Raw genomic sequence first — 27150 nt, forward strand, 5'->3', positions numbered from 1 at the left:
GAAAGCAGTCGAGGACAGCCCAAGGCTTTGGGACACTGCACCCGCGTGGGAGACCTGGAAGAGGTTCCAGGTCCCGGCTTCGGATCGGCGCTCACCGGCCCGTTGCGGCTCGCTTGGGGAGTGAAACATCGGATGGAGGATCTTCCTCTCTGTCTCTCCTCCTCTCTGTATATCCGACTTTCCAATAATAATAAAATCTTTAAAAAAAAAAAAAGAATTCTAAAAAAAAAAAAAAAAAGAAAGAAAATATATGATGAAGTAATTATTTTTTTATTTTTATTGGGAAGTCAGATATACACAGAGGAGGAGAGACAGAGAGGAAGATCTTCCGTCCATTGATTCACTCCCCAAGCAGTGGCAACGGCCGGTGCTTGTGCCAAGCCGAAGCCAGGAGCCTGGAAGCCACCATGCGGGTGCAGGGTTCTAATCCCACCAGGATTAGAACCAGTGCCCATATGGGATCCTGGTGCGTGCAAGGCGAGGACTTTAGCTGCTCGCTACTGAACTTGGCCCTGAAGTAATTCTTTTATAGCCTTTTTTCCATCTTTACCTTTTTATATGCCTGTGTGATGGTCTTTTTTTTTTTTTAAGATATATTTGATTTTATTGGAAAGGATTTACAGAGAGGAGATGTAGAGAGAAAGATTTTCCATCTGCTAGTTCATTCCCCAAGTGGCCACAACAACCAGAACCGAGCCAGTCTGAAGCCAGGAGCTTCTTCTGGGTCTCCCACGTGGGTACAGGGTCCCAAGACTTTGGGTCATCCTCTACTGTTTTCCCAGGCCACAAGCAGGGAGCTATATGGGAAGTAGAACAGCTGGGACACAAACTGGTGCCCGTAGGAGATCCTGGCATGCAAGGCAGAGATTTAGCTGCTGAGCTATTGTGCCCGACCCTGTGTGATGTAGCTATTGTTTGTATGACAGTCTCAGCACTTAGGGAGAGAACAGACCACAGGGCACAAGATTGGCACTTACGGAGTCTGTGAAGGAGTTGGAGGGTAAGAGTAACCATCCACCCACAATTTGCTGGGACAGACGCCTCATGTGGCCTGGGTGGTCACTGCATGGTTGACTTGGAGATGGTGAAACAGTGCTGATTTGTCCACAAGCGGATGAGCTCAGGTGCCGGTGAGCAGGAACCTAATGTCATCTTTTAGAAGAGGACGTGGGAAGAAACAACCAAAGTTAGTATTTCATAGGTCAGCTGAAGGGTGGCTGTTCCACCTTGGTCCCTCGGAGAGACAAAATGTACTAATTTGAGATCCATAGTACTTTTTAAATGTGATTTCACATCTGTAGGTAAGACTGCTGAGGACCCCAATTCTAAGAGTGAGCAGTGGAGCTGCCATGTCTTCACACATGGTGTGCACAGGGGCAGTCCCCAGTGGTGAGATGGAAGGAAGTGTCTGTGTCTGGAGTTGTCACTCAGCAGAACACTGTGTTGTTTGCTTTCACAGTGAGGAGATGAAGTTGATGGGCCTCAGGCTGCACAGAGACACACAGTGCCCAAAGTAAGTGTCCGGGCCTTGTAACCTCGTGCCCTATGCAATGGCTCCCCTAGGCACCAGCCACTGTTGCTGAGGTTGCTGAGTCACAGGGAAAAGGCAAAGCCGACTTGAGGAACTTCATGAAAGACAGATTAGACTTCAGGGTAAAGTCAGGTCCTTGAGCAGAAGCTAACAAGGAGGCAGCTTTTATTCAGTGTAGCAGCATCTGGCCATCTGCACCATTTTTGTTTTACCAATCTCATATTTAGAATGTAAATTACATCGCTTGGTACTGTTTTGTCACAGTAATCTGTGATGGCGTGTTATGCAGCTCAGAAAATGTAAATGGAAACCAAGAAGGAAATTGAGGCCCAAACTGTGTGGCACTGTTCTGGGTCTTTCTGGGAGCACCACAGGGGTAGTGATGAGGGGTGGCTGTCCTTTCACAACTCAAGCTGTGCCCTGACAGTCTCCCGGGGCAGAACCTGCATATGGCTGAGATAGTCACATCTATTTCCACCACCATGTGCTGTCCATGCGTGCCCTGCTGGTGCCATCTTCCTGTCCAGGGCCAGCCCAGATTTGTCCCACATCAGCCTTGTAAGAGAGTTTGTAACAGGCAGTTGGCACATGCATACTCGGGATGTCTCCACGAGAATGCCAGTCATTAACCATTGACCAGCATACCACTGACTGATTTTATGATTTGCCACCTTCTATTAACCTATAGCCCAAACTCAACTTTCATTTCAAAATGTGGCCTAACTCTTGGAAGGTACAGAAGTAAAATGTGAAACACATAGGAATGAATTTTTTCCCAAAGGTTATAGGAATAGAATTTCACTCCTTGTAGTACTGTGACAACTTATTGTAGGTCATATGGCAGTTACCTCTTTTGGTGCTTCTTTTGGAAGCTAGGAGTGTTGTAATTTGTGTCATGGTTGGGATCTTTAGCAATGTAATTACAGTGAGATAAAGTTGAGAATCACTGGAACAAACAGCTCAAATCCTTTCTTCCCCCGAAACTGCAACATCTTGATGGAATATTTGTTTAATTCACATTTTTGACATAGTTCTATTGTTCTGACATCCAATACAGATCAAGATTGTCAGGATCAACCAAAGAGAAAAAGAATTAGAAAGCATAAATCAAGGAAAAATGTAAAAAAAGCCAATATTGTTCATGTAAAACAAGCAGAATTAGAGAAGCAGCCGAGTCTCTTACAAGAAAAGTTACAACACCAGCACACAGATGGCCCCTCGATCAGCAAAAATAAAAAAAGGAAACTGAAGAAGAAACGACAAATTAAAAGGAAGAAAGCAGCTGGTTTGGTGACAAAGGCCTCTGGTGTCAACTTCATGTACCAGCCTATGGAGAGCCACAGTGAACAAGAGAATGAAGGATACAGTGAGCGGGGAGCAAGAAACACAAGCGAGGAGGAGGAGGCTGGAGACGCCGATGAGGAGGAGGTCAGATTCAGCAACGAAAAAGCGGACGGTGTCCTGGCCTTGCTAAAATCAATGCAAGAAGCTTATTTTTATGACGGTATGTATTTTTCTGTTTTCTTTTGAGTAATGGCAGCCACTTTAAATTTTGAAATAAGCAATAAGTAAAATATTTTGAGGCTTCCAATATAAAATCCATTAAAACTAATTTCAAGGCAAAAATCAGGATATTTAAACTCTTTACACAAAGAACTGGAGCCATTTGTTGCTCAGGACATATTGGAACTGCCATAGCTGCAGGTGGGCCAGGTCTACATTGGTGGTTCCTCTGAAGACTGATGTCTTAGTGTGCCAGTGCCACAAGCTGCATCTCTCTCTGGGAGCCCTGTGTGGACCAAAAGTGTTTTCGGGCTCACCAAGTAGCCTTCCTAAGCTCTCAGGGCAGTAGAAGCGGCAACCCAACTCCCCTCCCCCACCCAGCCATAGGACACCAAGGACACTTCAAAAAGAAATCCAGGGAAAACAAAGCTAAAAGATAAACTTGGAATCCATGCCTAAGATGAGTTGTAGTTTCCCACGTAAGTTTTTTTTGGCTAATGTTTTCCAGAAACTATCTGGAAACTCTGAGGGATGTGGAGAAGAAAGATGTGTTTGTTCTCATGACAGGCAGTTGTTTTACTTGTGCAGCATTGTATTCTTTAGTGACTGACCTGAGGATGAAAAAGCAGCAGATGCAGCTCAGGGCCAAGAAGAGAAGCACACTCCCTGTTTTCCTGTTTGATACACTTCCAGTAGGTTGGAAGTGCTTCAGTGAGACATCGGACAGTGGCCGCGTGAAGAGACGGAGAACTTTCAGCCGTCTAGTAATGTGGGAGGCAAGAAACTGATTTGGTTTTTAAGATTTGTTTACTTTTATTGGAAAGGCAGATTTATAGAGAAGAGATACAGAAAGATCTTCTATCTGCTAGTTTACTTCCCAAGTGGCCACAACAGCCAGAGCTGAGCTGTTCTGAAGCCAGGAGCTTCTTCTGGGTCTCCCACGTGGGTGCAGGGTCCCAAGGCTTTGGGGCATCGTCTACTGCTTTCCCAGGCCACAAGCAGGGAGCTGGATGGGAAATGGAGGACCTGGGACATGAACTGGTTCCCACATGGCATCCTGGCATGTGCAAGGTGAGAATTTAGCCATTAAGCTACCTTATCGGGCCTGGCAAGGAGCTGATTAAACAGTCATGTAAGTTGCTGTCACTGGCAGATTGGTCTCACCCACAAACATGGTGACAAGTGTCTTTAGCCTTTTCTCTTCTCCTGTTTATGAGCATTTTCCATATGTAACAGATTGAAAGCACAAATATCCAAATGATACTGATAGGAAGATGTAGCTGATAATGATAGAAATAGGATTCAAAGAGTTCTCATTGGTTTTCCGTTCTGTGTATGAACTGAATGGCTTGTTGCAGACGAGTAGTAATGCAGAGAGTAACCAGATCAGCCTATAGATATGATGGAAGAATCTAAGATCTGCTGACACTTAAGGAGGGAGCCAACCTTCTATAGCCACCTTCCTTCAGGGGACTGTCCAAGTGTGAATGTGCTGTGGGGATAGGGTCTAGAGGAAGGAGCTCCATGTATTGGGCTGTGGTCTAGATGAAGGAGCCCTTGGGTGTTGGGCTGTGTTCTAGGAGAATGAGCCCATGGATGTTGGGCTATGGAAAAGATGAAGGAGCCCTTGGGTGTTGGGCTGTGGAAAAGATGAAGGAGCCCATGGGTGTTGGGGTGTGGTCTAGATGAAGGAGCCCTTGGGTGTTGGGGTGTGGTCTAGATGAAGAGGTGCTTGGGTGTTGGGGTGTGGTCTAGCGGAATGAGCCAATGGATGTTGGGGTGTAGTCTACGAAGGAGTCCAAAGAGGTAGACACACCAGCAGAGCATGACTTCACGGGTCATCAGAGGAAGTTGAAATACCCCAATACTGTGCTGGCCTCCCCAAAAGCATGATCGAAGTCCAGCACTGGGAGAGGAGGTGAGAACCCTGTAAGAGCCTCCAGCTCTCAGGGTGCCTTCCAGCAATGCAGATACATGAAGTCGACAGAACATCCAGAGCTAGGAGATGGGAAGTGCGAGACCTACCTTTGTCCTCCGTGCCAGCCCCTGGATAAACCAGGTAGACTTGCTTCCACCCTGTTGTTCTGGCATGCTGAAGGAGAACCCCCCAGCTCCCTCAGAGGAAAATGTTATCATTCAAAATCTGGCCAGTGCATCCTGTATGCACCTGTGTTGGGGCTGAGGAGCTAGAAGCATTCACAGGAGGAGACCCTGACATTTTTAAACAACTCTGAGTAACTGCTTTAAGAAAAAGGTGAACAAATGAAGAAAAAGGTGAGCAAATGAAGAAAAAGGTAACCAAGTGAAAATTCTAGGCCTGAGAATTATTACTACTAAAATTCGGAATTCAGACAATGAGTAAAAGTAAAAGATTAGACTCAACATAAAACACAGTGATGGGAAGGCAGGTCAAGGGTCATGGGCGGGGGATGGGGGAATGGATGACAGAGAGGAGCCCACCACCTACCTACCTGGAATCTAAAGAGAGGAGGTGGGGTGCTGGACCCAATCCAGAGCACCCAGTCACAGGCCCTCATGTGCAAGGCTCAGGCTATACAAAACGTACACCCCAGGCACAACAGCGCCAGGCTGTGGGAACCAGGGGTGAAGGTCAGTCATGGAAGCAGCCAGTGGAGATGGACCAGCACCAACACCTGGCTTCTGGTTTGCTGGGCTCACCCTAAAGAACCAGCAGCCTCATTCTCCTTTAAAGATATGCAACAGGAGAGCTTGGTTTCATTATCCGGCTAATCCTGCTGCTGCTCTCTGTGCCCACTCCATGTTCTGTAGGTGGGACATAGTCAAAGGTGTCAGGTTTCACTTGTTCAACATCTGCTTCTTCCACAACCCTGCCCTTCCACGACCCTCTTTGCTCCCATAGTTCTGCTCTCCCATGCCCTCTGTCCTCACACAGTCCTGCCCTCCACACCTCTCTGTCCTCCCATTTACCCTCCACGCCCTCTGTCCTCCCACAGTCCTGCCCTGCATGCCCTCTGTGCTCTCACAGTCCCAGTCTCTAGGGCGTCCGTGTGTCCCTGTTGATCTCTTTGGAGGTGAAGCTTCCATTGGTCATTTGTGAAAATAGCTTGGTGTCAACATGTTGCTAACTCCCTGTAGGTCTTTCCAGAGACTTGGACCCCACAGTGTGTGTGGAGACCACAGAGGAGCTGCTGAGGTGCCTTGAGTCCCGCTGCCTGCCTCCCACAGATGTCTTCATTCTTGACCACATGAGGACACTGTTGCTTCTGCAAGACACGGAACGGCTGGCAAGTGCTCTACAGATCTTCCCCGAGCACTGCGCCATGCCTCCTGGTAAGTGTGTGTGACCAACCTGTGTCACTGCTCACATGTTCTTGTCAGCATCAATCTTGCAAGAGCAGAATACCCCAGAGAAGCAGGGATCTCCTGTCTCTGCGTGTAATTAAACAAATAAACAATAAAACACTTCAGTGTGTGGAAATGCATGTATGGCCTGATTTTGCAGCTATCGCTTAGAGCCACATTGTCTTATGTTTAAATAGAAGTGAGAGAATTCATTTCTTTCCCTACCCTTGCCCTCACTGAGGTGTTTGAAAGCAAGTTCCTTCTGTCTCCTGAGTGTTCCAGTGTGTTAGTGGACAGCTGTTGCATCAAGTTTCCTTTTGTGTGTTTGCTGCCTTTACTGGGCACAAATTGCCAGCTGCAGCGCATAGGGTTGCATGTGTGATAGCACTGTGGCGATGGCAGGCATGGGCACCTTGGACAAAGAGCTGGCAGGACTGGTCAGTGGGCTGGGGGTGGAAGTGAAGCCAAGAAGCCACTAGAGGGCAGGCTGGAGTGAAGGGCCAGGGCTTGCTGGACACCACGTGAACAGTGTGACAATCACCGTGCAGTGGGAGAAGTTGTTCTGATTATGGAAGACTAGGTGTAGAGGTCAGGCTGCCTGTTGTCTGCTGTGGGTGTCTTGCTGGTGCAGAAGCCAGATCCCTTCAACTGAAAAGGCTCCTGGTGTGGAAACAAATTGTCTGAGCAGCCGCCGTGAGTCCAGGGTGTACCCTGGGACCCCAGCAGGCATTGGAGTGCATCAGGCCCAGTGTGTGTCATGGCAGAGGCAGTGGAGGCCCCTGGTGAGCACATGCCAGGTCTTCCTGAGGCTGGTGGAAGACTGAACATGGGCAGCGGTTACCAAACAGGGAAGACAGACCGCGCAGTGCTGGCAGAGGTGCCTGTTGGCCTGACAGCCTGCCATGGGCTGTTCCTCACAGTGCTGGCCCCAAGTGGGCTCTGTGCTCCAGGTTCTACCTCCAGCTTCCTGCCAGCTCACCTGTGACTTCACCCATTTCCTTTCATATCACCCAAAATCCGTAACACAATGCATGATAGTATAAGTACCCTGTGAACCCTAGTGAGGTGCAGTGGTCAGAAGAGCTATGTCCTGTGTGTTTGTTGTGTGTCCCATGTCATGTACCTCACAGGGGACCATTACACTGACTGCATCTTCAGACTTACTCTGGGCCCAGAAACTGACATTCACAATGTAACAGTTTAAGATTAGTTTTCCTCTTTGTTCTGTTTTACTTTTTGTTTTGTTTTTGCCTTTTGCTTTCCAGACCATGCCAAGGTGATCTCTGCCTTCTTTAATTACTGGATCACGCATGTCCTTCCTGAGAAAAGCAGTGACTGAAACCAGTGTCCTTCTTCAAGGAGAGCTAATATCAGGCACGAAAACATAAAAGACAAACGTGGGCTGAGAACTGACATACAAAGAAGAGTAATTCTCAGTAACTGAGAGCTAGTAACCCAAATCCAGGAATTCCATAGACCCTGCCGCCATGCTGCAGGTTCCTGCGTTTCTGTATGCCGACTGAGACCCTAACCCTAACCCTGAACCTTCAACTCAGGCACTGGAGTGAAATTTACGTTTTCCACTTGTAATTTCATACATCCTGAATTGAGTCTGTTTGTCCAATTCCTATGAAAAATGGAAATGAACATTCTCTTAAATTCAACTCTATAGTTTGAAGCAGTTATGTGTTTTTATAAGATCACCTTGCACCTCAGCATCTCTAAGAATATTCCCTTGGTGATAACATGCCCCAGTTTATGCTTGTGTTGTGGCACAATGGGGTAGCTGATATGTGCAATGCCAGCATCATATATCCAAGTGCCTATCCAATTCCTGGCTGCTGCACTTCAATACAGCTCCCTGATAATGGCCTAGGAAGGCCGTGGAGGGTGACCTAGTGCCTGGGTCCTGTACCCACATGGGATGCCAGGGTGGAGCTCCAGGCTCCTGGCCTCAGCCTGGGCCAGCTCCCACCATGTCAGCCATGTGATGACTGACCCAGCCGAAGCAAGATCTGTCTCTTTCTGAATGTTCTAGCTGAAGTAGTTTGGTTATAGTTTGTTCTTCTCTCCAGTCTGCTCTGTTTTGAGCAATAGTGAGGAATGGTTTTTCCTATTTTATCTTTCCTTCTTAGGAGAAGTTTCCAGGTTTTAGCATTAGTGAGTTTTCAAAGCGTCAGAGTAACATTTTAGAGGGGCACTGACTGCTTCCCTCAGAGTAAGAGGGTGAAGTATATGCAACAGGGAAAATGCATTCACTAACTCAGCATGTCGCACTCAGCACATTGCAGTCTGCACCACCACCATTTTCTCTTAGAGTTAAGCAGAGGCTCCCTTTTGTGGGTAAACATGTGTTTATCCCTTCATCTAAAGGATTCCCTCCCCCCTTTTCCAGGTTCATGTTTCCTTCCTCTCCAGAGTGGAAATGCTGGCTCAGTCTGTGTTCTGCATTAGAGGAACCACTGCACTGCCACAGCAGCCACGCCATTTTACAATCTGCCAGCCAGGGCTTTGGGCTCCCTGCAGGATCCCCAGGCCCCATTCCCACCAGCCACAGGCCCCCCTTCTGTCAGCCAAATGCAGGGCTACAGGCTCCCTACAGGTTCCCCCAACCAGTCATGGGCTCCCCATGGCTCCGCATTTCTGCCAGCCACATGCCCCCCTCCCACCAGTTGGAAGCTGGGTCACAGGCTCCCCAAGGGCCAACATACTTGTGGTTTTCTATTAACTTGGGAGCAGCCATCCTAATCAGGGTAAGGTGGTGTCTCGTGGTGGCTCTGGCTTGGTTTCCTCAGTGGCGGGTGATAACTAAGTGTGCTGTTGGGGTTATGGCCATCTGTCTGCCCCATAGAAAGGTGGCACAGTGTGGCCTGGGCTCTGCTGGTTATTTCATTATAGAAGTACACCACTAGACATTTGACTTGGAATGGGCCTCCTCCCCTTGCCAGCCTTGTCTTTCTACTCTCTGGGTGGTGTCCTTTGAGACACTGTGTTTTTTTAATCTCAGCAAAGTCTTGTCTAACTTTGCTTTGCTGCCTGCTCTTCTGGTGTCGTACCCAAGAGAGAAATATTACTTTGTCTCATGGTTGTAAGGAGTTATTCCAATATCCTTCCCTGGACCCGGCCTAGCTATCCACCAATCGGATGTAACCTGGCATTCCACCTGAATCCCACCTCCCAATCTTCCAGCCCCCTCCCCAACTCCGCCCACTCGCCAATCATCCCTAGGCATTCACCTGCAGGCACCAATCCCCTGGGGGCCTGGCCTCAATCCCTCCCAATCCCCACCCCCTACACCTGGAAGACAAAAAGGCCCCCCCAGGTGCAGCTCGCTCTCTTACCCTGCTCTTACCCCGCTCTCATCCCTCTCTTATCCCGATCTTATCCCTCTCCTACCCTTCTCTCTCTCCCCCTCTTTCTTGCTGTTCCTGCCCCATTGGAATAAACCTCCTAAGATACCTCGTTGCGTCTGGTGTGTTTCAGCTCATGGTAAAGAACCAGGTTGTGGGAATTAGCTGCGCGTAATAATATCATAACATCGTATGAACTAGAACTCTGCCATTTTTTTAAATAACTAACAATGGTTTAACTCTAGCCTTGGCATTCCGAGTTAAGGTTGTAACTGTTGGACCAGGAGGTTCCCTTCCTTCTTTTGCCTCTGGATGTTCTATTTACAACACCAGCAGCTGCGGAGTCTGCTCTTTCTGCCTTCAGTGGTGTTGGCACCTTTGTCAGAATCATGTGATCACAGATGTGAAGTTTATTTCTGGGCTATGAACTTTACTCCTTTGGTCCCTAGGTCTGACTATACCAGAGCCACGCTTCTGGAATTTTTGTAACTTTGTAATAAGCTTTTCAACCAAAAGATATAAATTCTGTAACTTTGTATTTCAAGACTTCTTTTTCTCAATTTGGAGTCCCTCTTTCCTATTTAAGCTGAGTTTTTCTGTTCATGCAAAATGAAAAGGGCAAAAAAAAAAAATGAAAAGGGGATTCATTGGGTGTTTTACAAGAATTATTCAGTCAGGTATTTGAAAGTCAAAATGACAGAGACCAGAGATTATCCCTCTGCTGGTTCACTCCACAAATAGCTGCAACGGCCAGAGCTGGATCAGGCCAGAGTCAGGGGTCTGGAACTCCATGCAGATCTCCCACATGGTGGCAGATACTGGGGCCACCGACTGCTGCTCCCAGAGGGGAGTGGAGCTACCTCTTACCTGGGACTGCAGCATTGCAGGAGTCTGTCTAATCCTAACCCCAAATACAAGCCCCGCTGGATTCTGTGATTAATCAACACCATCCTCTTGGTAGCCAAGATGTTTTCACAGTAAGTCTGCACTCTGAACCAAGCCTGTCTTCTCGTAATTGACATCTAGTGTGAATTTCTTGCACTTCCTGTGCATCTGACTATCCTGTTCTTTTTCACATTGCTATAAATGGAATTATGTGCTTACCTTCTTAGATTATCCATTGTTAGTGACAGAAATGTACCTGATCCAATTTTACTGTTTTTATATGTTAGATCTAAAAGGTTTGAGGTTTTTGCTTTAAGACTCTAGGGATTTTTATGTGTAAGATCTTGTTGTTTGCTAGAGGAATTATTTTACTTCCTTTATAATTTGGATGCCATTAATCTCTTCGTATTTGCTTGCTGTCATGGCGGGGACTGCCATGCTCTTGAACGGGAGTGGTAAGAGTGGACCTCTGGCCTGTCTCTGACTGCTTGAGGGCAGCACCAGTAGTTCTCCGTGTCTCACCTTGATGAGGCTTTGTATTTGTGCCAGATTCTCCTTCTCGTCTCTCCCCACCTGCTCAGGCTCAGCAACAGCCACCTGGGAACATACACACCATGGCACCTTCCAGTTCGTTCCCATGTGGCTCACGTCTGGGAAAGGAAGCCTCATGTGAACTCCCAGGCCTGGTCAGCCAGAGGTGATGAGGCCTGCAGCACCTGGCAGCCCTCAGCAGACAAAGTCTGAAGCACTCACCACTGTCCCTTACCTCCAGCCCAGACTACACCGGCCTCACCCTCCTGAGGTCCAACGGCTCACATCCTCTTTAGGTAGGCAGCATTTGTTTTAAAGATTTGTTTATACTTTTTATTAGAAAGGCAGATTTATAGAGAGAAAGAGAGAGATCTTCTAAATGCTGGTTCATTCTCTAAATGGCCACAGTGGCTGGAGCTGAGCCAGTCCAAAGCCAAGAGCTTCTTCCAGGTCTTGCATCTGAGTGCAGGGCCCCGAGGCTTTGGACCATCATCCACTGTTTTCCTAGGACACAAGCAGGAAGCCGGATGGAAAGTGGAGTAGCTGGGATACGAACCAGTGCCCACATGGGGTGCCAGTGCTTGAGGGAGAAGCTTAGCTTATTGAGCCATTGTGCTGGCTATAAGTAGTTTAGGGTGCTAGTTCTGATGCCTGAGGCCCCATTGCTGGGTTCAAGTCACAGTTTCTTTTTTTTTTTTTTTTAAGATTTAGTTATTTTATTACAGCCAGATATACAGAGAGGAGGAGAGACAGAGAGGAAGATCTTCCGTCCGATGATTCACTCCCCAAGTGAGCCGCAACAGCCGGTGCGCGCCGATCCGAAGCCGGGAACCAGGAGCCTCTTCCGGGTCTCCCACGCAGGTGCAGTGTCCCAAAGCTTTGGGCCGTCCTCAACTGCTTTCCCAGGCCACAAGCAGGGAGCTGGATGGGAAGTGGAGCTGCCGGGATTAGAACCGGGGCCCATATGGGATCCCGCGCGTTCAAGGCGAGGACTTTAGCCGCTAGACCACGCCGCCGGGCCCTCAAGTCACAGTTTCTTATGAAGGCACACTTGGGAGGCAGCGTGGGATGGAGCCAGGATTGTGTCACGGGTGAATCAGGTGCAGCTTCTGGTTTTGCAGGCACAGGGGGAGTAGCCAGGAGTAGAAGATCCTTGTCTGTTGCTTTCTGTGTCTCTATTCTCCCAGTAAAAAGTAAGGTAAAGGAATGTAGACAGTTCAGCGTAAAAAAGGGTTAGGATGCTGATCTAGCTTTCCTGAAATGAGGAAGAAAGTAGCAGAGATCAAGTCATTTGGCGTGAAGACATTTCAGTCTTTGGAACCAGCCACTGGAAACTCACCTGGGAGCAGCAACCTCAGTCTCCACTTCCGGCCGGGTATGGGGGCTGTCATCAGACACTGATCCACACGTCTGTGGTGACACAGCAAAGTGGAAGCCCTCTGTTACACAAACTGAGAAATGAAATATCACAGAATTCACATGGCCAATCACAGTCCATGGGGCCTACCCTGTCATGCCTCCTGTGGAGGGCATCACACACCTGGGGCCAGGTGTACCTGCACCGTTGTTGGAAATTGGAGCCTGTGTCGTCCATGCACCAGCTCACAGCAAGGACCGGGGCAAGCTGACAGAAGCTTCTGAGAGGAAGGGCCAGCCTGAGAACCGTCTAGCTTCCACATGCCAGCAGCCTTTGTGTAACTCAACCACTGCTTGAGTTAGTTACATTTAGAGAAAAGCCCACATTCAGCAGATGCTGGTGACACTGACTGAGCTCTCAGCACATCCCAGCAGCATATCTTTTGCTGCTTCTAGCCTGTTCTGAGGAGAGAACTCAGTGATCAATGGACAGCTCTAGGGGTTACCGCTAGGCCCTCAGTAGTGGACAGCTCCAGGGGTTACCACTAGGCCCTCAGTCAGTGGACAGCTCCAGGGGTTACCACTAAGCCCTCAGTAGTGGACAGCTCCAGGGGTTACCACTAGGCCCTCAGTCAGTGGACAGCTCCAGGGGTTACCACTAGGTCAGTCAGTGGACAGCTCCAGGAGCTACCGCTAGGTCTGTCAATGCAGTGCTCCAGGGGTTTCCGGTAGGCGTCAGAGGGCTGTTTCTTAGAATGGACAAGGGTTGCGTGTCAGAGGGGCCATCTGTCTGTTGACCGGGCTTCCTGGAAATCTTAAGTGTTTGCCCATGACTGCAGCAGTCCTGCCCACATCTCACTCCTGCTGACCAGGCTTCTGACTGCTCTGATTCTGCCCACCTCACCCCTGCTGACCAGGCTTTTGACTGTCTTGGGCCTGCTGGCTCATGTCTCCTGACTGCAGCTGATCTGCCCTCATCCTGCAGCGCTGGGAACTGCTTCTGGTCAGTGGAGCTCAAGCTCCCAAGCTCACACTGTGACCCTGCCCTGACTTCCTGTCTGCAGCTTAGGGAAATGACCTTCACCTTTAACGTGGTATTGGTTGTGCTGATCCTAACGCTTGGGCTTACCTCCACCCTGTGGACCCATGGACACCATAGGACTGTCTGGGGACAGAGGTAGTTCTGGGGCAGCCCTGCAGTGCCTGGAGCTCCATGACAAGCACCTACCCTCAAACCTTACCCCATGGCTCACAGTCATCTGAAGACCTAGCAGAGGACAGGGCTGGGCCCACTAGGTCTGAATTTGGCTTCACAACTGGGGCAACCTGGGCAGAACCCTCTTTCCTCTTGGATGCCAGGCCACTGTGCCCCGAGGCCACTGGAAAGCCCCCTATGAAGTGCAGACTTCCCTCTCTGGAGCACAGCCTGGTGCACCTGCTGAGGGCAAGTACACTGGCTGTTGCCACAGTGAGGGCCAAGGACAACCCACTGGGTACTTGCTGCCTGGAGCTGGGCATTGCTTTTAAGACTAGTTCCTTCTTTCTTTTTTTAAGATTTATTTATTTTTATTGAAAGGCAGACATACAGAGAAGAAGAGAGACAAAGAGGAAGATCTTCCTTCTGTCGATTCACTCCCCAAGCATTCGCAATGGCCAGTGCTGCACCGATCCGAAGCCAGGAGCTTGGAGCATCATCCAGGTCTCCGACGCAGGTGCAGGAACTCAAGGGTTTGGGCCGTCCTTGACTGCTTTTCCAGGCCACAGGCCGGGAGCAGGATGGGAAGTAGAGAGAGCAGTTGGGAGTAGAACCAGTGGCCATATGGGATCCCGGCACATGCAAGGCAAAAACTTTAGCCCTAGACTACTGCACTGGGCCCAACTAGGTCCTTCTTTTCTTTCCCTTTTTCCTCTCTCCCTAGCCTTCTTTTTCTTCTCCTGGCCTCTCAACTGCTCCCTCCTTCGCTGGGGACGCCCCTCCTGACTGTGGTGAGGGCCAACCCGGTGTCTGCTGTGGTCCCTGGAGGGCCACCTGGGCCCAGGGCACAGCATCCCCCATCTCTAACTCCCAGGACAGAGGCAGCAGCACCCTGGCACATGCTGCAGGACATGTCCCTTCAGCCTGGGGTCCTCCTATGTGTGGACACCTGCATCCATGTGTGTCATTACATGTTTGTCCCTTTATCATCCATCAGTATGTCTGTGGATCTGTCACCCCAACACCCACCCTCTTCAGGTGAGTCCAGACCTCAAGGAGGGAAGCCCTCACGTCTCCTGGACCACCCCCGGTGTAGACCACAAGTCAGGGCTCTGTTCTTGGACATGCCTCCCACCCACTCACCTCCCTGTGTAGACCCCAGACCGGGACTCCGCCCTCGGACACGCCCCCGCCCACCAGCCACGCCTGCGCGCCCTGGCCACGCCCCCATGCTCCCACTCCGCCAAGCCAGGCCACGCCCCTGCGCCCTGGTCACGTCCGCGTGCCCCGGGGCTGCCGCAGGGCCGGGCATGCGCACTGAACGGCTCTGGGGCCTGTGGCGTTGCCATGGTAGCCGAGCGGACGTGAACACGCCGGAGGAGGACTCTGCTGAGGCCTCCTCCTCTGGACTGCCTTGAGGGGCGGCTCCTCGCGGGTCACCGGGGCGGGACGCGGCTCCGGAAAAGCGGGGCCGGCCAGGGGGCTGCGCCCGAGGGGCGGGGAGGCCGGGTGAGGGCTGGGCCTGCGACGCGGCGAGGGGCGGCCTGGCCCGGGAAGCAGCCCGCGTCCTGCAGGAAGCGCGGTGCCGGAGGAGAGCGGACGCCGGAGCCCGCCCGAGTATGTGGAAGCTGAGCCGGGGCCGGGTGCTTCTTGACGAAGCCCTGGAGGAGGAGGACGGCCTGCCGGAGGGGCCGCCGCCTGCGATGGCTGCCGCTGCAGCGCAGGTGCGGGGTCGTGGCGGGGGCGCAGGTGCGGGGCGCGGGCGCAGGTGTAGGCAGGTAAGGGGCGCAGGTGGAGATTTTGGGTAGGTGGGAGCTCAGGTGTGGGGCGCGCAACCCAGGGCCAGGCTGGCGGGGTAAGGCGCGCGCCGGTGGTCACCAGGGCAGCCCGAGCTGTGCTCGGCAGCGCGGCCTCCCCACACCCCGAGCCTCCGTGTGCTAGCGGAGCCCCGGAGCCCAGCCCTGAGCTGCTGCGTGCTGGCCTGAGGCATTTGCCACCCTCACCTGGTGCCGGGCCTCCCACTGCGCCGAGGCCAGCTATGTCTGGAATGTCCAGAATTTCTGCAAACTGGCCCTTCTGGCCTTGTTCTTCCCCTCCAGGTCAGAGGGCTTGCCCTGTCCACCTGGCCCCCAGGGTGAAAGGAGCTGCCTCATCCCAGGGTCAGGAGCTACCCCACCCACCTGTTCCCCAGGGTCTTTGGGCTCTGTCCCCTCTTGTTTGTTTTTATCCATTCCTGAGAGACATGGCTGTGCCGCCCTGAGACTGTGTGCGCTCAGCAGTAATGTGGTCTGGCCTGGGCCTCTCCAGTCACACACAGCAGCTATCTTTCAACTGTGGGTGGTGGCACTTAATGGGCCAGCATTGTCCTGTCAGGTGACGCACAGCCCCGCTCTAGTCTCCCCCCACCCCCCCGTCCTCAGGTGGGATGTAGCCAGGCTCTGGGACCCTCCAGTCCCCAGGTGGAGCATGGCTCAGCTCTGGGACTCCCCGAGTCCTCAGGTGGGGCATGGCTCAGCTCTGGGATCGCCGCAGTTCATGGCTCGGCTCTGGGATTCCCCAATCCTGAGGTGGACTCATCTCCTTCACTGACTCCAGACTTGCATTTTCTGCCCAAGTTTTTGCTGCAAAAATTCTTAACTTGGAGAATGTGGAAAGACCAGGGCCTTAGAGGCCTGCGTCCTCCCCCAGCTCCTTGTGGCAGAATTGTCAACCATTTGCTGTTTAAAACTCACTTGAGAGGCGGAAGGATGGAGAATCCTCCATCCAGTGGCTCACCCCCAGAAGGCTACATGGCCGGGGATGGACCAGGCCGGAGCTAGGAGCCAGGAGCCTGTGGGTACAGGACCCCAGGGCTTTTGGCTGTACTTGGCGACCGGCAGGCAGCTGGTTGAGAAGTGGAGCTCCCGGGACATGAACCAGCAGCCATGTGGGGTGCCACTGCAGGCTACCAGCATCTGTTCCTCCTCTGTGTGTGTCATTCTTTATTTTGGCAGACATTAGCGTGTTAGTAGCAGCACAATGAAGGGGCAGGCGCAGCGTTTCCACATACCTGGGGTGCACCTGCACATCCTAACACCAGCCCAAGGCTGCCACAGGACATTTTTGACGTCATCTGCTGACCATGGGAAGTCATGCACCTAGCAGCCGGTGGTGACTCCAGTCCCGACTGCTCTTCCTGCAGCCCAGACCCCTGCTCACGGCCTGGGACACAGCAGAAGATGGCTTAAGTGCTGGGCCCTGGTCTAGCCTTGCTGTGGCCTACAAAGTGAAGATGGAGGATCCCACCTCCAACCCTTTTCAGCAGATCTCCTTAGGAGGGTTGCAACCCTGGAAATAACCAGCCAATCTAATCCATTACAGGTCTGTGGGCCTTGCCTGCCCTGCCTGCCCTGCCCTGCCCTGCCCTGCCCAGGTGGGCTCCCACTCCTGTCTGCTCCTCCACAGTTGTGTGCTTGCAATCCCTGGTGCATTCATGGGGCTGGCCCTTCTCCAGTGTGCAGGTGCCGGAGGTGCGCCCTGAGACTGTGCCCTCCTAGTCTGAGCAGGGCGTTTGGGAGTTGTGGTGGGTGGTTGGGGGTTATGTGGGGGTACCTGCATACTGTGGACATGGTATGGATTCCCTTTCCTGGATTTGCAGTCTACACGTCACACCTGCTAGTTCCTGACTCTACCCCCAGTGTTCCCTGGGTTGGGTTATCCCCTGTGTTCTTTGTCTCTGGCTGCATCCTTCCACGTTGACCCCCCCCTGTGCGTTCTCCCCGGGCAGAGACAACTTCCTTAGTAGCGCCTACAGTTGGCTGACAGACATGGGCTGTGCAGGCCAGGGAGAGGGAGTAGGGACCTGGGCTCAAGGGCAGGGGCGGGGATTAGGAAGAGCTAGCTGCCACTCACCAAGGGCTTTGCCCGACATCCCACCCCCTCCCACGTGCACTGTGCCTGCTGCTGTGGTTCCAGGTGGATGAGAGGCCGCAGCCCCTCTAGGGTCCTGGTGCAGGTTCATGGAGGAAGGCTCTCTGGTTTTTCCAGCAGTTGTGGCATCCTGGGCCCTGCAACCCTACCCACTTGGCAGTCTGTGGAGTCAGTGCTGCTCCCAGGCCAATCCTCGCAGTTCCGGTTCTCAGGGATTGTAGTGGAGGTGGCCACAGGCAAGAATTGTATTTCCTGTGCTGGATCCAGGTCCAGAGAAGCCTTCACGAGGCCCTGGGAACTCTTCTGTCCAGACCTGCTCCTGCCTGCATCCCTCATCTGTCAGTCCTAAGAGGAGCTACAGCCCCCACGCAGTCCTGTGCCTTGCTCACTACCCCTGGGGTTGTCTGCACTGCAGAGGCCAGGATTGCTGTGCAAATTTGATCCCATGACTTGCCAGACAAGGTGTCTTACATCTGCCAACAGGGATAGTCTGACTTCCTTCCAGTTTATATCCTTTTGATTGCTTTTTTTGCCTAATGACTGTGGCTAAAACTGCCACGGTTAGAGTATAGAACAGTCACAGTGAGAGTGGGCACCCTTGCCTGGTTCTAGAGCTGACTGGAATGCCTCCCACTTTCCCATTCCATATGGTGCTTGCTGTGCGTTTATCGTGTGTTGACTTGATTGCTCATTCTACACCCAGTTTACTTAAGGTTTTTTAGCATGAAGGGTGTTGTGTTTTACCCAGTGCTTTCTCTGTGTCTGTTGAAATGATCCGTTTGTTGATGTGATGTATTGCATTTATGAATTTGCTATGTTGAACCTTGCCTGCATACCATGGGTAGATCCCACCTAGTCTGGGTGAGTGATCTTTCTGATGTTTTGTTGGATTTGGTTAGCCAGTATTTTATTGAGTTTTGCATCTGGGCTCATCGGGGCTTCTGGGCTGTAGTTGTCTTTCTGTCTTGTATCTTTTTCTGGTCTGGGGACTCAAGTGACGCTGACTTCATAGGAGGAGTTTGGGAGGATTCACTCTCTTTCAGCTGTTGTGAATATTTGAGAAGTGTTGGAATTAGCTCTTGAAAAGTCAGGTAGAATTCAGCAGTGAAGCCATCTAGTCTTGAGCTTTCTTTGTTGGGAGGGTCTTGATTACCGATTTCACTGTCCGTCTTAGTTATGGGTTTTTGTGGGTTTTCTGTGTCATCGTAACTCAGTTTTGGTAGATTGTGTCCATAAATCTGTTCATTTCTTCCAGATTTTCCAGATTTTTGGCGTATAGCTGTTTGCTGTAATTCCTGATGATTCTTTGTCTTTCTGTGGTGTCCACTGTTATTTTTATGTCTCCTTTTTCTTATGTCTCTTATTTTACTGATTTCTGACTTCTATATTTATTTTGGTTAGTTGGGCTAATGGTATATCAGTTTTGTTTGTTTTCAAACATCCCACTCTTTATTTTACTGACCTTATGTATTTTTTGTTTCAATTTTGGTTATTCTTTTATTTTTAATTCTTTCTTTCTTCCTACTAGCTTTGCATTTGTTTTGTTATTTTTCTTGGTCTGTGAGATGCATTGCTAGATGATTTATTTAGATGCCTTTCTGATTTCTTGATACAGGCATTAATTGTGATGAACTTCCCTCTTAGCACTGCTTTGGCTGTGTCCAATAAGTTTTGATATGTTGTGCTGTCATCTTTGTTTCCAGGAGTTTTTTGATTTCTCATTGAATTTCTGCTGTGGCCCACTGGTCCTTCTGTCACGTGCCAGTCTTTCCGTGTTGCGTGTTTTCTAGAGTTTGTTGAGTTGTGGATTTCTAGCTTCATTCCATGGTGGTCAGAAAACACATGTTATGATTTCACTATTTATCTTTTTTTTCCTCCTTAAAGTTCTTATTTTTTTAAAAAAAGATTTATTTATTTTTATTGGGATGGCAGATTTACAGAGAGAAGGAGAGACAGAACATTCTTTTTTAAATTTAATTTAATTTTATTGTAAAGATTTATTTATTTTTATTACAAAGTTGCATATACAGAGAGGAGGGAGAGATAGAGAGGAAGATCTTCCATCCTATGATTCACTCCCCAAGTGAGCGCAAAGGCCGGTGCTGTGCTGATCCGAAGCCAGGAGCCAGGAACTTCCTCTTCTGGGTCTCCCACATGGGTGCAGGGTCCCAAGGCTTTGGGCCGTCCTCAACTGCTTTCCCAGGCCATAAGCAGGGAGCTGGATGGGAAGTGGAGCTGCCGGGATTAGAACCGGCGCCCATATGGAATCCCTGCACGTTCAAGGCAAGGACTTTAGCCACTAGGCCATGGTGTCAGGGCCCAAGACAGAACATTCTTTAAATTTTCTGCATCTTGCTTATGGCCTAACATGTCATCTAGCACAGAATTGGTTTTGTGGACTGATGAAAAGATGTGTATTCTGCCAAATGTGGGATGAAATGTTCTGTGGATATCAGTTAGGTCCCTATAGTCCATAGTAATAGATTAGCTCTGTTGTTTTTTGTTGATTTTCTGTCTTAATTGATCTGTGCATTGATGAAAGTGGAGTGTTGATGTTCCCTGTTATTATTGTGTTGGATCCATTACCAAGTTGTTTTAAAGTACGTTTACTATCATCACTTCTTGGTGAGGTGGTCCCTTAATCATTAGGAAGTGACCTTCCTTGTCTCTGTCAATGGCTTTTGTGGTCAAGTCTGTTTTTCTTTGTTTTCTTTTTTCTGGTATTAGGATTGATACTCCTGTTCTTTTTTTCCCCTCTATTTTCATGAGATAACATTATCCTTCTTTTTGTTTTTAATCTGTATTTTTGCTGATGAAGTGTGTGTTTTGCAGGCAGCAAATAGATGGGTCTTTTTGTGTTTTATTATTATTTTTTTAAATCCATTTAGCCAGTCTGTGTCTTTTGATTCGAGAATCTAGGACATTAACATTCTAGGTTATTACTGGGAAACAGTGATGTGATCCTTCCTTTTTTGCATAAATATTCGTGGCCTTGCGTTTCATCTGTGGAGGTGTGTGTCTCCACATTCTCTCGTAATGATGACTCTGTTTCTGTGGACATATGGCCTTAAGTATGCCTTGCAGAGCCTGGCAAACAGTGACAAATTATTTGAATTTCTGTCTGTCTTGAAAGATCTTTATTTCACCATCATGAGTAAATGAGCGCCGTGGGTAGGGGATTCTGGGTCAGCAGTCTCTTATTTAGGGCCTGTACTGTCTCTCCATTCTCTGTAAGCCTGTAAGGGCTCAGATGAGAAATCAGCTGGCAGACCAATTTTCAGTTCTTGTAGCACTTTCCATACTGACTTGCATAGTGGTTGTACTAGCCTACACTTCCACCAACAGTGAAATAGGGTCCCTTTATCACATCTATGCTGGCCAGTATTGTTAGTAGAGTTCTGAATGTCTTCTAGTCTCATTAGAGTTAGGTGGAAACTCAATCTAGTTTGATTGCATGTATGGGAATCCTGGTGTGACCTGATTGCCCAGGCCCACCCTCAGTCCAGTGAGCTGTCCCGTGACGTGGTTCCTGGCCAACCTGTGGCACGGGGTCCAGGAGGGCCCATCTGCGGTGCTTTGTCACCGTCTGCAATTCTGAGTGCTGCTGTCTCCTCATTCATTCTGTGTATCCTTGGAAGGGGTGCAAGCTTGCTCTATGTGGACCTTGGACTGGTGTGGCGCTGGCTCTGTCAGCTGGTCTGCAGGACTTCCCCCTGATGAAGGGTGAGCTTTTAAAAATTACTGTTTTCATTTTGTGTTAGATTGGTTTTCTGCTCACTGGTTCACTCCCCGCTTCCCACAACAGCATGGATGTGGCCAGAGTGGTGGCCTGGGCCTTCCGTGTTATTCATGGTGGAGGCCAGAGCTAGGGTGGAGGAGCTGGACTCCTGGAGCTGGGATGGGAGACTGAGCGGGGTCTGCAGCCCCACCCTAACCTGACACAGCTTCTCAGAATGAACTTTCCTGCTTCCTTTCTCCTTCTCTTCCTACTTCCGGTGTCCCACATCTCTTGCCATGCATTGTTTAAGCCACAATCTGGCTCTTTTCCCTAGCCCAGGGCTAGCCAGCTCTGTCCCTGCCACACTTGGTTAGTGCCGCGGCTTCTCTCGTTTGGTACAAGGACCTAGCCACAGGGGAGCCCAGATGGCAGGTGTGCGTAGGGGCAGGAGCACAGAATTCTGGGGACTACCATGTACCTGCTCATTCAGGAACCCGGGCTCCTGCACATGAGGATGCTAGGGGTCCATGCATACAGGTCAAGGCATGCTACAGTTGCTTCCTTAAGCTCCCTAAGAGCACAGTCAAGGGTGTTGGGGCCCTGAGGGTGGTCAGGAGTGCGATCCAGGGCTGTGGCCAAGGACATGAGGGTGGTCAGAAGTACTGTCCAGGGGTGTGGCCAAGGACATGAGGGTGGTCAGGAGTGCTGTCCAGGGGTGTGGCCAAGGACATGAGGGTGGTCAGAAGTACTGTCCAGGGCTGTGGTCAGGGCTGAGGGTGGTCAGGAGTGCTGTCCAGGGGTGTGGCCAAGGACATGAGGGTGGTCAGAAGTACTGTCCAGGGCTGTGGTCAGGGCTGAGGGTGGTCAGGAGTGCTGTCCAGGGGTGTGGTCAGGGCCCTGAGGGTGGTCAGGAGTGCTGTCCAGGGGTGTGGTCAGGGCCCTGAGGGTGGTCAGGAGTGCTGTCCAGGAGTGTGGTCAGGGCCCTGAGGGTGGTCAGGAGTGCTGTCCATGGGTGTGGCCAAGGACATGAGGGTGGTCAGAAGTACTGTCCAGGGCTGTGGTCAGGGCCCTGAGGGTGGTCAGGGCCCTGAGGGTGGTCAGAAGTGCGATCCAGGGCTGTGGCCAAGGACATGAGGGTGGTCAGGAGTGCTGTCCAGGGGTGTGGCCAAGGACATGAGGGTGGTCAGAAGTACTGTCCAGGGCTGTGGTCAGCGCCCTGAGGGTGGTCAGAAGTACTGTCCAGGGCTGTGGTCAGGGCTGAGGGTGGTCAGGAGTGCTGTCCAGAGGTGTGGTCAGGGTTGTGAGGGTGGTCAGGTTGCCGATGTCTGGTGCCTTGTAGAAGGCGGAAGTGTGTCACCAGTGTGAATGTTTTCCCCTGGCGACTGCCCAGTCTGGTTTTCTTGGTCAGTCTCTGGCCGGCCCACTGGAGCCCTGAGTGTCCTCTGCTGCTTTCTTTGGCATGTCCTGCGTTGTGGGAAATACTGAAACTTTCTGGGTCCCTCCCTCTTTTAACATAGGAAACATTAGGTAAATGGGTTTTTTGAGAGCACTTCTTGCCTCTTCTGATGGTGAAGCTGGGCCTGTATGGAGGTGTCTGGTTAGAAACAGCATTGACCAGAAGCAGGGAGGAGAGTGGACCAGAGTGTCCAGCAGCTGCCACATCTGGACAGGGTCTCAGCTAGGGACGCAGGCACCCTGGGACTACCTGAGGCTGCCCTGTATTCCTGGTTCAGCCTGACTCTGTGGCCCTGGGACTCCACAGAGCTGCCTAGACTGGGGTCCGGACTCCTGCCTCTTTGGGCAGCCTAGGGTATGAAACAGTGACTTTTCATGTCCTCACTCCTGATTGCCATGTTGTGTTGACTGGGAGGAAAAGAGACCACAAGAGGCGGGTGTGTGTGTGCGTGTGGGTGAGCATGACTCAGTCTGTGTGGGGGTGTGGATGGGCACAATTTGTGTGTGTGTGTGTGGTCAGGCACGGCTCTGTGTGTGTGGATGGGCCTGACTCGCTGTGTGTGTGTGTGCAGACAGGCATGACTCACTGTGTGTAGGGAAGTGTGCATGTGGATGGGCACAACTCTGTGTGGAGGTATGTGTTTGTAGAGAGCACAGCTCAGTCTGTGTGGGCATGTGTGTTTTCCTGCTTTTCAGTGATTGACAAGAAACCCTGTTTCTAGCAACTCACACCATCACCGCTGACATTTTTCTGAACCTTCTGTTAGGTGCAGGGAGCAAGTTTCCGAGGGTGGAAGGACGTGGCTTCCCTATTTAACAAAGACGATGAACAGCATCTGCTCGAAAGCCGTAAACCCCCCAAGTCCAAAGGGTAAGTCAGCTGGGGTAGCCCCTAGTGGGTGGCTGGTGTCAGCCACGCTTCCTGTCCCTGCGGGCGGATCCTTGCAGGTACCGTGTTCCTGTCCCCTGTGAGCCAGAGTAAGATGCTGCCTGTGGGTTCTGCACACTGAGATCAAGTAGAGTTTCCCTTCAGGCACAGCACTGGAGCCATGTAGAGAGGAGGCGGCCAGAGCGTTGCTAGGCCATTTGCTGAAGCCCAGGCTGCAGAAAAGTGCTGGTGAGACTGTGGGACGGAGAATTCAGAACGCTGGCCACGCTGCCAACTGTGCCATAGCCCTCCCACATTCAGAAGGCTCTTAAGGTGAACACACAGGTCGGCACTCTCTGTTGCTGCCCCATGTGGTGGGTCCATGCAGGGTGGGGAATTGCTGCTGAGATGGCAGCTTGGAGCCTGCCTTTCCATTGCTTCCTCAGTACAGGACCTGTGTGGCCTGGCCAGGCAGACCATCCACATCCTTAGCTAGCAGTCAGACCCGGTTGGGATGGTGGCACCTGTGAACTGGACCTGGCCCAGCTTTTCTCCCAGGGGCTGCTCACAGTGTCAGGGCTGGCCCTGCTCAGCAGATGGTGCCTGGCTCACTGTCAGAGCAGAGGGGCTTGTAAAATCTGTGTCCAGCACTGGGGGCCCTGGCCGTCATGCACGCTGGACATGTGCTTAGGGCTGCAACTCCTTCTTGGTGTGGCCTTGTAGACCCCTCAGCCCAGCATGTCTGGGAGGTTGTCCTTGAGACGTGGCCCCCACTAGGTGCCGTCAACAGCCTTATTGCCCTTAGTGGCTTGTCTACTGAGCAGTGTCCACGTGGGCCTGCAAAGAGGCCTGTGTCTGTGGAAGGCTGTGTGGCTTGGGCCCTCAATGCCTCTCTCATCTCCTGCAGAGCAAACTCACGACTGAGAGAGGAGCTCAAGGCTGAGAAGAAGCCTGGATTTTGGGACAATTTGGTCTTGAAGCAGAACACACAGCCCAGGAAACCGGATGAGATGGAAGGCTGGGAACCTCCCAGACTGGCTGAGGGAGATGCAGCCGTCGACTCGGGGGACATAGCGGGCAGCTGCCTGCCTTGGCCGGAGTGGGAGGATGCCCCCCAGGGCTCTTCTAAGTACACCAGCCTGGCCAGCTCATCAGGCAGCTCCCGATGGAGCCTCCGGGCTGCAGGCAAGCTGGTCAGCATCCGTCGGCAGAGCAGAGGGCACCTGCGGGATGGCTGGCAGGAGGCCGAGTGAGAGGGAGCCGACGCCAGCTTCATGCTTGACCTCATGTCTCAGAGGACCCTGGACCCCACACTGTGCTCCCAGCGCTTGGCGGGGGCTCTGAGGATGAGGCCCACCTGCCTTGTCAGTGCCGGTCACCTCCACCGTGTCCAGCCATCCGTCCCTCCTACCTCCTGCAGCTCCTGCATGTGACACGTGTCCATCTGACACAGGAATGTAGCAGCTACGCAGTTGCCAGAAAATCACAGTGTAGGACAAGAAGTGAATCCTTAGAACTTTTTTCTTCCTAAATTAAAAATATGTGAGCAATTCCTGGGAAAGTGAAGCTTACACTTGCACACAAAGCACGGCTTGGAGAATGCTTGTCCTGTGCTGGGGACAGTGGCTCTACTGGGAGCTTTGTTTTTATTTCTGAACTTTCAAATATTCATCTTTATTTTCTTTGAAAAAATTTCTCTTCTGTTTATAGATTAAAGCAGTGCTATGAAGTATGGCTACATATAGTCACTTTGTAGCCTATTTTGTGTGTGGAAAACATTCACCTCACTCTGAGGTGGAATTATGTGTTAACTACTGAAGTGCCTCTTAACGTCATGCTGGGGTGAGCTGTCTGTGAGTCTGACGTCAACCCAGTGGGGAGCTGAGCAGCTCCCTGTCCTCAGAGACCCTGGGTCCCCAGCCCTGTGTCCCACACATCCTGTGTAGCATCATGCTCCCCCACCCTGCATCCCACACGTCATGCAGTGTGTTTCCTGCCTGTGTCCCACACATGCTGTTTCCCCCACCCTGCACCCCACACACTGTGCTGTGCGTCCCCCATCCCATGTCCCTGACCCACGTCCCACACATTTTGCTGCGTGTGGGACCCACGTTCCACATCGTGCTGTGTGTCCCCTGCCTCGTCCCACACGTCATGCAATGTGTCCCCTGCCTGCATCCCACACATTTTGCTACGTGTACCCTGCTTATGTCCCACACATCATGCTGAGAGCCCCACCCCGATCCCACATGTGCTGTGTGTCCGCCCCACATCCCACACATTGTTGCATGTCCCCTGCCTGCACCCCACACATTGTGCTGCGTCTCTTTGCCTTGCACCCCACACATTCTGCTGCGTGTCTCCCACCCTACGTCCCACATGTCATGCAGTGTGTGCCCTGCCTGCATCCTACATGTTGTGCTGCGTCTCCGTCCTGTATCCCACACATTGTGCTATGTGTCCCCTGCCCTGTGTCCCACACATTGTGTTGGCTTCTGCTGTCTTAGTGGCTTCATAGAAAGTGTGATCCTTTGGTTAAAAAGAAAGGCTCCAGTTCCATGGTTCGTGCCCGTCATGTTCCTGTGCCTGTGTTGCTGATGCCACACAGGGCTGTGGGGTCAGCCATCCTGTGGGCCCGCTACCCAGAACAAGGGAGATGCTCCATTCATCGCGCACATCCTTCTGTCCCTACTGTGTGTGTTCCTATTCAGAGTGGGGTGCCCCTGACTCAGGGGTCAGCCTCTCTCCACTCATTGTCCCAGCCACAGTCATCTCTGTCCTGTGTACCATCTTACGTGTCTGTCAGTCATTTACTCATCACCTGTCACTCAATTCACAGAGGTGGCAGAGGGTATGCTTTAAGCGGCATTTATCTGATTCCTGTTTGTGTCACAACCTTGAAATTGTGCGACTGTAGAGGGGAGTTTGTTACCTTAGTGTCATAATTGGGTTGGAAAATCCTGTCTGCTCAGGTGGTTGCTGGGGGCCTGCTGCCTTGTGTGCAGGAAATGGAATGCTCAGGCTGTGCCTTCCTGCTGAATGCCAAGTGCCTGTGCCCACCATGGTGTGCCTGATGCCCATCTCAGCACAGGGTGGGCAGCCTGGGCCTCTTCTGCACAGACAGCTGTGCAGAATGCTTGTCCTGTTTTAACTGTGAGCACTGGTGTGCACTCCAGGCCAGTGGGCGGGCTCTGGCTGCTAGCGGCCTGCGTGCTGCCCCACGTTCATTTACTTTCTGCTGCAAACACAACTGGTTTCAGCAGGTAACTATAAGGTTTTCAAAAGTAAAAATCATTTCTGTACTGACAACTTGTCTGCCTGGTTATTAGTCTGCTAACTGCAACCCTAAGCCATCCCCTGTGCCAGTGGCACATTTCCTGGCACTTCAAACCCGTTTTCAGATGCAGCAGGTACATGGGTGCTTTTCCTGAAGCAGGAAGTAGCATGAAGCAGCATGCATGTGCACACGGCCTCCCTGGCTGGCTGGCTGCGAGGGTCCCACCATTGCTGAGTGGTTGTGTCAGA

At 51.3% G+C, this 27150-nt stretch overlaps 2 protein-coding genes across 5 annotated transcripts in view; both read left to right on the top strand.

Moving 5' to 3' along the window:
* Positions 1-8039, top strand: part of ERICH1 (glutamate rich 1) — a 56912-nt gene extending 48873 nt beyond the window's left edge. For 3 of the 4 annotated variants that reach the window (XM_058659839.1, XM_058659836.1, XM_058659840.1), the window contains 3 exons: positions 2589-3035; positions 6152-6346; positions 7624-8039. In XM_058659839.1, coding sequence (XP_058515822.1) covers positions 2589-3035; positions 6152-6346; positions 7624-7697 — 716 coding nt within the window. In that variant the 3' untranslated portion in view covers positions 7698-8039. Of the gene's footprint in view, positions 1-1301; positions 1365-2588; positions 3036-6151; positions 6347-7623 lie in introns of all 4 variants that reach the window. The other variant, XM_058659837.1, reaches the window with a different exon arrangement.
* A 6883-nt stretch (positions 8040-14922) lies between these two features.
* On the top strand, positions 14923-25365 carry TDRP (testis development related protein). Its single transcript, XM_004590885.2, has 3 exons — positions 14923-15399; positions 23525-23628; positions 24533-25365. The coding sequence occupies exons 1-3, from the start codon at positions 15295-15297 to the stop codon at positions 24876-24878; spliced, it is 555 nt and encodes a 184-aa protein (XP_004590942.2). The 5' UTR covers positions 14923-15294; the 3' UTR covers positions 24879-25365.
* The last annotated feature ends 1785 nt before the right edge of the window (positions 25366-27150 follow it).

This window comes from Ochotona princeps, unplaced genomic scaffold, assembly GCF_030435755.1.
Source record: "Ochotona princeps isolate mOchPri1 unplaced genomic scaffold, mOchPri1.hap1 HAP1_SCAFFOLD_116, whole genome shotgun sequence".
In the NCBI taxonomy this organism is placed as follows: domain Eukaryota; kingdom Metazoa; phylum Chordata; class Mammalia; order Lagomorpha; family Ochotonidae; genus Ochotona; species Ochotona princeps.